General features: G+C 41.3%; 1 protein-coding gene across 2 annotated transcripts in view; it reads right to left on the reverse strand.

The window, feature by feature from the left end:
* Positions 1–546: 546 nt before the first annotated feature.
* The window catches only part of RPS6KA2 (ribosomal protein S6 kinase A2), a 282009-nt gene continuing 268644 nt past the window's right edge, over positions 547–13911 (reverse strand). For both annotated transcript variants that reach the window (XM_066546696.1, XM_066546697.1), the window contains 4 exons: positions 11924–12000; positions 9298–9415; positions 8218–8355; positions 547–7841 (listed from right to left, as the gene is read on the reverse strand). In XM_066546696.1, the coding sequence (XP_066402793.1) occupies positions 7716–7841; positions 8218–8355; positions 9298–9415; positions 11924–12000 (459 nt within the window). In that variant the 3' untranslated portion in view covers positions 547–7715. The remainder of the gene's footprint in view (positions 7842–8217; positions 8356–9297; positions 9416–11923; positions 12001–13911) is intronic.

Genomic DNA, 13911 nt, shown 5'->3' on the forward strand with positions numbered 1-13911 from the left:
GCCAGACTCACCACCTTTGTGATGCTGCCAGGTCTGATGACAATCCAGCTGTGAACGCCAGTGTAACTGTGTGCAGGCTCAGATATAATGCCAGGGAAGCAGAACCAATCCCTCAGAGTAGGAGGGGTTGATTTTGCTTTTGTGGTCACTAGTAAGTCCAGCAAACAGAAAAGGCTATGCAAGCTGCTTGCCAGAGACCACCAGTTTCCAGAGGAATGGTACCTTGGAAGATATCTCAAGGGGAAGAGATTGCCCAAGGGGGCAAGGGAAATTCATGCTGAGGCAACTTGTGTGAAAGCACTCATTTGTCTGGCACTGGAATCCTGAATTTGTCTAGTGGGTGAACTGTGTGAATGATGGGCATTAAAGGCTTACTTGTTGCTTCCCAAAACACAGGTTTGAGTATTCAGGCTGCACAGAGATAACAGTTCCAGGTATAATTTGAACAGCTAACTGTGTGCTTTTATTGTGACCAACACATGGCATTAAAATACGGCCAGTGCTCGGGGACTAGACTAGAAAGGAATTATGCAAAACCAGGCAGGATCCTTTTTGTTTCTCTTTTTATTTCTTTATAAAGAAAGGAAAGGATGGGCATGCCAAACCAGAATGGCAGAATACAGACAAAGGTTAGCACTGAGGCTTCTCCTTGGGGACCATCCACAGTAAACTCTTGCCTTGGTAGGGTTCAGCTCCCCATCCCTCCTGCCAGGAGGAACCCAGCATGCAGCCAGCCCTTCAGCACAATCACAGCTCTTTGAAGTTAGTTTGCACAGTTTCACAATACCATCAGCCCACGTATAGTGGGGCAGCAGCAGCTGAGGCCAGCAACATTAGCAGCAGCAACATGGGGTACAGTGCACAAAAAAAAAAGGAGCAAAGAGCTTGTTTGCAAACAATTGTAGGTAACAATATAGAAAGTCCAAAGATCGTCATTCTGCTATAAAAATATTACACTTCATAAAACCATGTACTATAAAAAAAATCTATTCAGAAATGCTGGTAAACATAACAAATATCTGTACACTGGCTGCCCTTTTCATACAGGAAACATAAAAAGCATGAGCCTCAGAAATCATCATTTTGTAAACATGAATATGGAGCCTGTAAACAAAGTGCTAGATCATGGTTCATATTTTACTATGTAAATTCAATTTAGTACTACCCAAGTAAATTCCTTACACACATCATCACCTAATGGCCAGACTCCGCTACTGCAACAGAAAAGAGGACTTCGAGCTCTCCCCCCAGGGTCACTGAAGGTGCATATGGATTGAGGAATTGACACAGGAATGAAGGCAGCAAGATTTGGCTCTGATTAGAAAATCAGAAACAAACTTTTAGAAACTGTTTTTCATTTTCTGCACTTCAAGTGAATGAAGCCTCTCCTCTCAAAATTCACCTTCATCAAAGAGGGCATGCATTTTCCTCATTTGCCTTCAGGCTAAAGCATCTCTGACAAATATGTCCATAACATCCATTTAGGAGACATAACAAAGCACAAAGTTGACTCTGTAACTATGTACACCAAAGCAAGAAGTAGCGGTTGAACATTTTAACACTGAACATCATGGTTTACACAATACAGGATGACAAAAAGGGCCAAAATCTTAATTTTAGACTTTAAACTTTGGGCTGCAAAATATTTTCATGCGCAAGCCTTGAGATGACATGCATGATCAGATGCTGGTTGACATACATGTGTTGTCACCCAGTTGCATTTGAAAATGCAAGGTCTAGGTTCACAAAAATCTATGAAGAGAGTTTAAATAAAATTTGGCTGTAAGAATTACTGTAACTTTACTCTGTAACATTTTTGTTCTGCACAGGCTTCAATCCATCCTCTACCTGAATACCATGAGTTTTATTTCTGTACACACTGGGAACTTTACTTTTAACTTTATTTTATATTCTGAGTTTAAATTCTCATGGTTTTTGCTAACTTTCAGAATAGGAGAGGATGTACAATTGTGTGTGTCTGCTGTGGACAGACACAGAGAAAGGGAGTGTGGGACTGTGTTCACAAAGGACCTGCGGTACCAGAAGCAGCTTAGCTGCAGTGTTTTCAGGCAACACAAGATTTCAGGATTAGGGTCAGCTAGGAGGTAAGAATATACACTTCTAAAGGAAAATTATGTATACTTCAAAAGAGGAAAAGAAAAATGGGCTTGCACATTTTACTTTTTTTCTTTTTTAATGTATTATACTAAAGCATCTTATTAACATTATTTTAATATAAGGAATATCTGAAGAGTTGTGCTGCTTGCCTGTCTTTTAAGATTCAGAAATGTGATTGGGGAGCTCACGTGGCTCTTGCTTAAAGGTGTCATCTCTGGATGTTCAACAAGGAAACTTTGCTTCTAAATATTTACTTTGGAATTTCTGATACACACATCCTAAGAGAGGGCTTCAAAACACCTGCATGAAAATAATTTTCCAGTGAAAGCTACAATATATTTTCTGCTATAGTAATCTGCTGTATCTTCTGTGTTTGACTGCCTTACTCCTTCTAGGGATCAAGAAAGCTGTATGCCCGAAAAGAAAGAATTTCCTGTGCAAAAATGGATGTTTTAAAAACAAACCCTGGGGTTTTTCTATCACTTTTATTAAGGTAGTGACAAAAATACATACAGTCAACATTATTTCCCCATGGCATGCCATCTGTGGCCCTACACCTTCTGGTTACAGGGACTTTGCATGAACTTGTGGCCAGTTTTCAGAAGCCTGGACTTGTCCTCCCTCTCTGTGCACTGGGCTTGGCACTGGGAACCTGCTGCTGTACAAACATCACATCATTTATAGACCTGACTCTGAGCCACACCTGGGCTCTGCTCAGCATAATGCAGCAACAGAGGGACAGAGGTGACACAGAACTTGTAGCCATTCCAATGTGTTGACAGCACTGTTGGCTAAACTGATTCTGTTGCCTTCCTGCTGTCCCCAGCCATTTGTTCTGATGCACAAACATTTGCTTTGCCCCGTGGTGACCTGGCTAAGGGAGGTGTGAAATGACAGATGAGCAGCTGAAGTAAGAGAAAGTGACTCCCTGCCATTTTTAGTGTCAGCACTTGCTGGTTTAAGTTCAGTAGACCAGCAGCATAAGAAACCTTTGTGCCATCCATGGCTCAGGGGATGAGCCAAGGCCTGTCATAATTCGTATCACAGACACAGCAATTGCACACTTGACTGAGGTTTGGATGTATTCAGAGGTACCAGAGCTGGGTACAAGTTGTTGGAGAGAGCTGAAAGGGTCTGGCTGAAAAGAGAGCCCAGTATTACATCCAGGGTTAGATGAAATATAGGAGCACACTATCTGTATCTTGTAAGTGGTACATGACATGTGATGTCATGGCATCGTGTCACACATGACGTGCTTCACTCAGCTCTCTGTGCTTGGGCTATCCCCAGCACCCTAGGCTCTCAGGGATTTGAAGAAGATTTTTTTCCTGAGGAGACAAAACCTATTCTCAGGTAGGCTTCTTTTTCAAATGTAGAGATTTATAACAGCATGTCTGTGAGTGTCACTTGTCATTTGCTGAAACAGTCAGACTTTATAAATGCTATCTGCTGTTAAAACTTGCTTAGAAAATGTTAAACAGATTTTAAATAAATGAAAATTCATGAGGGGCTGGGGCAGAGGTCAGATCTCCCTTTGAGCATCTCCACACTTCTGCCATATAGACAAGTTGTGGTGCTGTGTAGGAACTGGGGTAATGCTTCCCATGATAGTCTTCATCAGGGCCATTTGGCTTCTTCAGAGTCCTGAATCTGCAGAAGTGGAGTCCAGCTCTGCCTCCTCCTTGCTGGGCAGACACTTCTCTCCTGGACTGAACAACAAAACCTGCATGGATACGGTCCTGTGCAACTTGCTCTAAGTGAACCTTCTTTAGCAGGATGGTTGGACTAGATGGGCACCAGAGGCCCCTTCCAACCTGGACATTCTGTGACTGATTTTGAAGTGGGCCTCCAGATGAGCTGACTATGTCTGTGACAGATACACTAGGGTATGCCCTGGACACTCATTGCATTGTGCAGCTTGATGGTTAAAAATGTAACTATAATATTTGTAATAGCCTAAGGCACTAGGTCACTTTATGGACCAAAACCTTGCAAGATGGTATGTTCTAATTCGAAGAGATTTTTAGACTTTCAGGAGTTATACATAACATTTAGTAAATGTCTCTTAAGGTTATATAAAGAGAGAGAGAGAAAGAAAGAGGCTAAGCCTTTTTCAGTTTTCTCCCAGGGAAAAAAAAAAAAAGTGCTTATTGCTGAGCTACACCGTGGCCAGGAGTCTAGAAAGGAGATGCTGGTGTAAAAGCAGCCATTGCAGTAATTAGGCCACAGCCTAGCATCCTCTCCTGGATCCAGCTGGGCCAGGGGAACCAGTGGGTGCTATCAGTCTGAAATAATGACTGCCAGTGGCATATCCCTCCCTTTCTGCCTCTCTTGGATTTGCTGATGGAGGCTCTTGTATTTCATTCCAAGTGAGCTGGATCAGCAAGACTGACAGTGGAAAAGGTTTAATTGGGTTCACTTGGCTGGAACGGGTCAGAAAACCCTCAGAAAAGCACCTCCCATGGCAGGACTACAGAGGGGAGACTGTTCTGCCCTTGGAAGTGCATGGGGATGCACATCTGGGTCAGAGGGGAGGCTGGATGGAGAAGTTTCTTCCATGGATGGGCACAGCCTTTTTTTCTACACCCAGAGTAATCACTACCATTATCAATGATAGCTTTCAAAGAACACTGCAGACAAAACCCTCTGAGTATCACCTCCACCTCTGACTACACCTCTACCTTTATTGAACAAGCTGGGACAGCACCTTTTGGTGCATGTGTTTACATACAGACACATATGTGCATACATCTGGATGCACTGGCAACAAAACCTTAAAAAACAAAGCCCACTATAGGTATGGGCTTATAATTATTTATAGGCTTATAAAGTAATTAATGAGCATTAAGATGTATAAGTCCATATGTGTCTCTATGTTAATAGTTGGTGAGTTAGAAAGAGGAAAGCCAGGAAGAGATTAAAACCCTTAAAGTTTGGGAAAAACAACATCCTGTAAGCTTGGCCTACAATAGTATTCAGTTTAAAAAAAATACTCAAGGAATTAAGACTGGGTATGTCTAGAAGGAATTAGAATTTTTCCAGTGATTGTGAGAGAAAGCAAACTGAAAAAATGCAAAATGATCAGGAAATCTCAGAGGGAGACAAAACCTGTACATAACACTTCCAACAGTCTTTCTGCCCATATACAATACAATACAATTACTCTGACCATTAAAAATACGTTTTGTTGAAACAGCACATATCAGCTGGGACCCCAGAAAATCCAGCCCTCCCTCCATGTTGCCCTTTGCAGCCCTATGCCCACCTTGCCTTCTTCCAGGACAGAAGTCACTTCAAGGGAAACAAGGCCTGCCTGGCCAGAGCTGTTCTGCACCAGCCAGGATATCCCTGCCAGTGGATATCCTCACGGTGTGCTGTTAGCAGAAACGAGTGAGACTTAACTTCTAACGAGCAGAACATTCTAAAGGCAGCAAAAACTGACACTGAGCACAGCTTAGCCAGAGGAGAATGTGGGCTGCTGTGTACACAAGCACAGACACCCACCCGTGCGTTTGAACTCATCAGTCCCAGCCAACTCAGCCTTGGTGTGAAGTTTCACAGCATTGCTGATTTTAGAAAAGAGAAGGGCTTCAAGGAGAGCTGCTTTGCAGCGATCCTCTGTGCACAGCACATAAACTTGAACATTAAATATCAGTTTAAATTATTAAGAATTAAATTTAAATTTAAAAATAGACTAATGCAAACAAGCAAACTTCAGTCAACATTGAAGCAGAGATAGTTTTAGGAAGAATATTACTATAACAAATGAAACCCCTTGGACAATCTGAGGCAGTGATCTGGTAATTCCAGTTCAGCACCGAGATGCACAAACTACCCAGCAAGCAAAAATTACCATGTCTAGCATATGAAGCTCCATGTTCACATTTTTCTTTTTTTTTCCTCCCCTGTCACAACATAAAAAAGCCAACACAGTACAGTAGCTTTTCCCATCAAGCATTTGAGGTGACAAAATTCACTTGGAAAATAAAAATTAACAAAAGCAGTACAAAGAAGAATCTTGGTCAGCTTGTGACCACCAATAAGCCAAGATGGGTAAGAAAAGGAATAAAAAAATAGTTCACATCTGGCACCACAAACCTTGCTTGCTTTCTTTGAAACCAGGGAATGAGAAAAAAGTCCATTTTGCAGAGACCATTTCAACAAAAGTTTCCTTTCCCTGGACCTGGAAAATCCAGGTATTAGGGCACAGAATTTTTGTTTTATATGTATATAAATACACATGTACATATTCATATAAATATAAAAGCAGAGCATCCTCCCATTTCTCCTCATAATTTATTATTATTAAAGCTTGTAACAGAGTTGGCTGAACTCTTCAGAAGTGGGTACTCTCTGCACACACATGGCACGGGGAGTTTAGCTCTGCTAGGGCAGAACACCCAGGCAGGGACATGACATGCTGGGTGATGGAGGCAGATTTGGGTGATCAGCCAGGGAGGGCAGAGAACAGTGACTGGAAATGGACTCTCTTGCTCCAGCATGGCCCCCCGGGCTGCCAGAACGGCTCTCAATGAGCAGACTGGGTGATGGTGTGAGAGGATGGATGGCTGCATCGACCCACGTGGCCCCTGGGCAGCCCAGACACCCACTGTCTTCTGCACCAGTCACTGAAGGGGGACTGCCCCTGCTTTGAGAGGGAGTCACAGTCTGCCCCCAGCCACGTGTACACCAGTTTCCTTTGTATTATTTTGCTTACTGTCCTCAAAGCCACTCACATCTTTCCCTACCTTTGTTCGGTTCCCCAGCCCCTTCACCTGATCCCCCCAGACCTGCTTGCTGGCCAAGACCAGACACCTTTCTCCTGCCTGATCCACAGGCTCCTACTCACACTGCTCTACATGAATGCCTCCCCACCGTCTCCTAAGACCCATTCTTTTCCTCAGAAGACCGAGCTTCTCAGAGGTTTTTTCTCTCTGAGACTTTTAAACAAGTCAGAGCTGGTGGCACACTCTCCTTGAGAGGTGCTAGCTTCATTCCAGAGAAGGCAGGGGCAAAGTGCAAAAGATTCCTCAAGAACAGAAGGTATTTCCACCACCACCAGCTCTCTCTACCTCATGTTGTTAAGCACTTGTTTCAAATAAGGTATTACTCATGTGTCTCTGGAGCTTTCACTCTTCCTGGGGTGAGTGGAGATCAGTAGATGTCTACTCGTGCCAAGTCACTTCATCATGATGTATGCTGGAACAGCATTCAAACCTGACTGCAATTCTTCATAGCAAAAAGTGCTTTTCTTGAGAAACAAAATGAAAACTGTTCCCATGGAACATCTTACAGACTCAAAAATAGTTTTCCTAGGGTGGAAAGGATGGAGCTCGCCTATTTTATTTGGCTTTATCTTTATAAAGAAACAGAGCTACTGGCAAAACTGGCACATCTTTGTGAAGTTGTTGAACTCGGGACCCTGGCTGGAATGTAAAAGAAAAGATGTAGCAAATGAGAACTTTGCCTTACGTGGGCTTCTGCTAGTTCTGGCAATTTCATGTGCAGGTTGTCCAGAAAGGTTCTGCTAGCCAAGTAAAGATGAATTTCTCAAATAATAAACTGAGGGATTTCAAGGAGGCCTTTTGGGGGTACTGCTACAATCTGGTAGAGGTAAGTCTTTTCATGCCTCGCCGCTGAGCCAGGTTGGAGGACAACACGGGCTCCAGCCTTGGTGCCTGAGGTGCGCAGTTTAAAGCGAAGTAAGTGGCTGCCATTGCACCCTGCGAAACAGAGAAAGAGAAAACTCTGAGCTGAAATTAATTTCTTTGATGCTTTTCCCTTCCCCTATTCAGTATCCTAAAAAATTGTCACATGTGCACAATTTCCATGAAATGATACCATTTAGGCTGGCAGACAGCTAGAGCTGCCTCGGATTCAAAATGGTGAAGAGCAGTATGTGCCACCAGGTTATTACAGTGCAGCTTAAAGTTAAAAATACTGAGCAGGTGACAGTCAAAAATACAGTTAATGCAGTGCCATATTAAATTTAGCCTCTGTGGCAAATAATCTTCCCAATTCCTCTATCACTTTTCAGACTATTTACACAAATGACAGCTCATTCTGCAAGCAAGGATGAGGGAAGGGTGCAGGAGGTACCTTAACCAGGTGAACATCCTGTCTGCTGAGTTGGTTTTGAGACAGGTACTCCCTGTTCACTATCCATGGATGTCTCAGGACTTGGACTGCTGTCAGGCGCTGATGAGGGTCTACATGAAGCATCTTAGACACAATGTCCTGGGTAGAAAAGGAAGAAAGCAGTACAAGGGAGACAGTAATTAATGGCTGTGCAGGTTTTACTAAGATCTTTCTGTTGTCAGTGTCATCATTAGCATGTTCAATGGAGAGAGTGATGCACTTTGGACAGGCATCCTGTTCTTTAAGCGTCAGCTCTTATCTTCAAAATTTTCAACTTTAATGTTCAACTCTCAGCTAATAATCCAGTCAAAACATAATGTGGAGGGCATTCATCTTATTGAATAACTTAATTACTGGTGACCTTGCAGGAATGATAAATACCGAGGGAGAGGATGCCATCTGGAGGCATCTCCTCACTGACCTCAAGGCATGCTTACAAGAGAAACTTAGAAGAGAAACTCAACACTCAGGTAACTGAAGTTCAATTAGGTTAGTTCTACAACATCTAAACATTTTAATTTCAAAACTGGAAAGCTGATTCAAAATCCACTGTGAGTCTAATAGGTGCTGGTAGCAAGATTAATGTTACTAGGATTGCTTGCAGCTTTGTGGTGGAAAGTATCAATGTTCTTCCATTGCATACTAACAGTTTCTAAAAATGAAATCTCTTGCAAAAATTTTTAAAGCCTATCAAAGCTTCTGGTTAATGCTGGGCAACTGGAAGCTTGCAACTTTCCTGCCCATTTACCTGTCTCACAGACTACTGCACAGCTTCATGCCTAAAGATCTCAGCACCAGATGAGTTTTTTCTCTCAGGGTTTTCCCTGCTTTGTCATAGATGGGCAGCCTAAGCTGCGATCTGTACAGGAATTAAAACTGCCTGCTCCTGGTTAACTGAGAAATAAAAAGGTAGTTCATGCATAGACTATACATCTGTGGCATTGACAAACCTTCACTTCTTTTAGAAGTGCAGTTGCACCAAAAAAAAAAGAGTTCTGTAGTACTTAAATCTTGAGAAAATCTGAGAAAGGGTTCACTGACCTTTGCAGTATCAGATACTGAATCCCAGTTTCCTCCTGTAAGAGCATATTTGCCACTACCAATCCTGGCCAGAATCTCCTCTGGGGTGTCATCTGGTCCATTTGCAAAAGGAGTAAATCTATGCAAAAAAAAAAAAAAAAAAAAAAAAGGAGAGAGAGAGAAAGACTCTATATAATTTGCAAGTACATGATTTCTAGGTTCTAGTATTAATTGCCAATGATTAGAACAGGAGTTTAGGTTCAGAATGTACCACTGATACTGCTGCTTCATTTTCATTCAAACTATACAGCCTGGTGGTTCCTCATATTGATCTGTAGAGGAAACACAGATTCCTTAATTGTTTTTTAAATTTTTGTTTTGTTATAATTTTTAGGAATGAAAAACTCTTCATAAAAATAGTCAGGTGTTTACCTCTTGATTTAACTCTGCTTTATTCCCAACACCTTTATTGCCAATACCAGTACCTTGGTAACAGCAAGAAAGGACAAAAATTATAAAGCAGAAGAAATACAATCTGAAACAGAAAAAAAAGGAAAAAAGACCTTTGTAATCTATTTTGCAATGCTTTGTTAACCATAATGTGCAAGTCAATTGGGCCAAAGAAATTACCTGCAATAAGTTATTTCCTCATCCAGCCAGTCAGAAATGACTTTTAACAAGCACCCAGCTTGGGACAAAGTCAGTGTCACAAGCAGAGGGCGTGAAGCTTTTTGTCTTCAGAAAGTGACAAGAGATAAGGTTTTTGCAGCTGACTAACATCTACCAGGCCAAATTTCACTCTGCAATCTTGAACAGCTGTGTAGGTTTAGAAGAAGTAGGTATTTTGGATTTTTATATTTTTCATTCAATCTGTCTTTTCTTCAAACTTGCCAGAGCAGTTTTTAGATTGTTAAACAGTTGGTTTGGCCACAGCTTCCTATCCCATCTGGCTTCTGGTAGCAAATTCAATTCCTCATGCAGTATTTTCTCATTTTCAAAAACATTTCAGTCTTCATAGCAGTTCAGCCCAAAGAGATATGTGATGTTACTCCAATCTATAGCTATCAGGGGGGATGCAGTAAGAGTTAAGGACTGGAAAAACTCTGAGGTCTATCAGTAGCTCCATTAACATCATCCCTGGCTGGTGCTCTAGTCCTGACTGTCTGAGTCCTCTCACCTCATAGTGATTATAGGAGGAGAAAGAAGTCCTGGATGAAAATACTTGTCAGTTCCTACTAATCTCCTCTAGTTAGGAAGAACAAGACCATTCATAAATGCAGTTGTGTCATCTAAAAAAGCATTTCTTAACTGATTGTGTTACTATTATTTTCTCTGGTGTGCAGAAAAAGAGAGATACAAGTTACTGGCACCTGTCAGTAAACTGAATATCCACTTAGTTGTACTATTTGTATTTTTGACTCAAATATATTTGGATTTTTTTACTTCATATTCAATAAAGAAGTATTTTGAATATAATCCACCAAACAAATGTAACTGTGGATAATGTGTTAATTTTATTTTTCTGATTCTAGCTGTGTAGCAGCCATGGGCATCAGCCAAATAGAAATAGGTTCTTGGAGATCCAGCAGACTGGGAGACTTCCCCACAAAGTCTTGATATATTTCAGCTGACCTTGAACACATGTGTAGTCAAGAATAAAAGAGATGAGACAGAGACCCCTGGCATCTTTTCTACAATCCACAAATAACAGAATAACAGAAAGTCAGAGTCCAAATCTTTGTTTTCTGTATAAAACCTAGGAATTAATCCAATCTTGTCACAGCTGAATGATCATGAAGCAGATTAAACAATTTAGAGAGGTCACTGAAAGCTGCAGCTTAAACAATTTAGAGAGGTCACTGAAAGTTGCAAGCTGTGCTTAGGTGTGATAAATGTGCATATAGCATAGTCTGAGAAATGAAATTCAAAGCCTGGTAACTCTAGACTGGGTTTGCACTTTGTTTCCCAATCATCCCAGCACATCTTATTCCTATCCTTCACTGTTTATTTCAATCTGTGTCTTTCTCTGGATCTTCTTGTATTAATATTTTGTTTTAGCCAACACATTGGTAGGGGTATTTTTGCCAAGTACCTCTCAAAAGTTTCTGCTGCCTGTTGCTATTTTTGCTGATCTTAGTTTACTTTCTGAATCCTATTTTTCAAACAGCATCTGAAAACTATGTTTGGGTGGGTTTTTTTTTTAGCTTTTAAAGGTGCTCAGACACTTCAATAACAATAACAGATGAAGAATAATGAAGTTGAATAATTCATTCTATCTATCAATAGAATGAATTAACATTCTTCCATGGATAAGGTGAACACGATGAGGCTCTTCATACTCCTATGCATCTCTCCTAATAGAAAACTTCCCCACTGCTTAAGTCATGAGTGAATCCTTCAGGAGTCTAGGTCTCAGTGCATACAGGCACTTTCTGTTAAAAACCTAAACAATTTGTCAAGTGTCAAAGATACTTACACATTCTAGAAAAAAAATGTTCTAATTTTAAGTATTGACATCTATTTTCCTGCTTTATACAACTGAACACACCTCTCAAGGAGGCCAGAATCCCTATCTGTGACTGCTTTCAGGCTTAGTCAGTGCTGAGCCCAGTGGAGACTGCTGCTCTAGGAGAACCTCATCACTCACCCTGCCAGCATGGTGTACAGCAGGATCCCCAAGCTCCAAATGTCACAGGCTGCATCATAACCTTGGCGTTTAAGGACCTGTGGGGAGGAAAGAGAGAGATGAAAATAGGGAAACTGCATTCCTGAATTTTTAGCTTCTGATCTACAAAATGCACTGATTAGTGGTTGTGTCTGCTGACATTCCCAGGGCGTGGCTGAGTATCTGCCTTGGGATCAAAATGTCCAGTAGTGCTATGGAGCAAGGCAGAGCCCTGGCTGAAATGAGCTGGTTAAACTCAGCATATCTTTCCCCTTCACAGTGTGAGAGATGACTGCAGTTTGTTGGAGCTGAGGAGGCTGGGAGCTCCTCTGACCATCCAACATGCAGCAAAGCAGAACAATATTTCACTGCTTTAAAATGTTTCCTTTAAAATGTTTCATTAAAAAAAAGCTCATTAATACTTCAAAACATATCCTCCTAACATAAAAGTTACCAACAACCCTGTGGATGCCTCCTAGGGCTAAATGACAAGTATTCCAACTGAACCCAGTTTGGATTTGATACAGCAAATGGATACACACTGAAGCATATATACTGTCAGACTAATGAAGATGCATGCTAAAATGCTTCTCTTACTTCTGTATAAAGAAAAGTGGGTGTATATAGACTGGAGTTAGCAGCAGGCAAAAAGTTGACCCCCTCTTCCCATGGGGCAAACAACACCCATGGTAGTCAGCAGAGATCTGACCAGTAGGTTCAATACTGGTACAGGATGGCAAAGTGTAGCACTAAGGGTACAGTCCAGATTTTATTTGTGCTTGTGCACACTAGAGAAAATGCCTATTGACTCAGTGTAGGTCCAAGTGAAACTCAAGTCACCACCTAAGCTCAAGGACCACCTCCACATCTTCCCATAAAAGCAAACTACCCTCTGTTTATTCAGTTCTGACACACAAAGAGTTTTTTCCTCTTTAGATGGACCAGATACATCTTTTTGCAAAGCACGTGAAAAAGGAATGTAAAAATTCAGCAAGTCTTTCTCTGACCTGCAGCCTTATTACCCAGGAGTGATTTAAGTATCTGAAATCTATCACAGAAAAGATCAAATTCTGCTAAGGAAAAACAGTTTGAGAAAATGTCGCCTCGACAGATTTTATAAATGATGAGTGGCAAAGCAACCATCTGCCAGGTATGCTGCTGAGTGAACATTTGCTACCTGGAAAAAAACCCAACAAGCCAAAAAGACTCCCACAGCAACAAAACCAGAGAAAAAAATGCAGTTCCTCCTGCTGACAAAGCTGGTAAAATTGTTCTTCTGCCTCTCTCTTCTGCACATAAGATGCAGTCTTTCTGGCTGATTTATTTATTTCTATTCCTTTAGTTCCTGCATTCATTCCCACTCTATTAATGTTAGTTTTTATGGGAAAAATTTCTGTGCTATTTGACAAACTCAGCTGTTTCTTGCTTCACCCATGAGACTGAATACCCAACATTTATCTTTTGCTGTGGTTGTTCTCGTTGCATTTTGAACAGCTACAATTTCACTTCTCTGTTTTCCTCCAATAACCAAGGACAATCAAGTCCAAGGTGAGTGACAGAAAAACGGGGCAGTGATGCTACTTAGTGGAGAGGGTTAATGAGCAAGTGGTTACACAACCCTGAAATGATTAGGTCATTTCCAGAACTTAGTGGGATCTGAAAGAGAGGCAGAAACTGGTTCTTAGTGCCACACCATAGCAGGACATTGTGGGGATAATGGGTATCCTGGAGATAATGATGCCCTGGATTCATCCAGTTCTGAGAATAGCTCAGATATTTGTCCAACCTCTTCTATTTCTGTAGTCTTTGACTTACTGGATTAACAGTGTTTCAAATAGAGGTTTTTCTCAGTTGTAACAAGCAGGGATTCAAATGGGTACAAAAGCAAATAAAGAACCTCATCATTTCAAATAATAAAGCAGTAGGTCTTCACAAATTCTGTAGGGAACCTGCAGAATAAAATATTTTTA

Source organism: Molothrus aeneus, chromosome 3 (assembly GCF_037042795.1).
Source record: "Molothrus aeneus isolate 106 chromosome 3, BPBGC_Maene_1.0, whole genome shotgun sequence".
NCBI lineage: Eukaryota > Metazoa > Chordata > Aves > Passeriformes > Icteridae > Molothrus > Molothrus aeneus.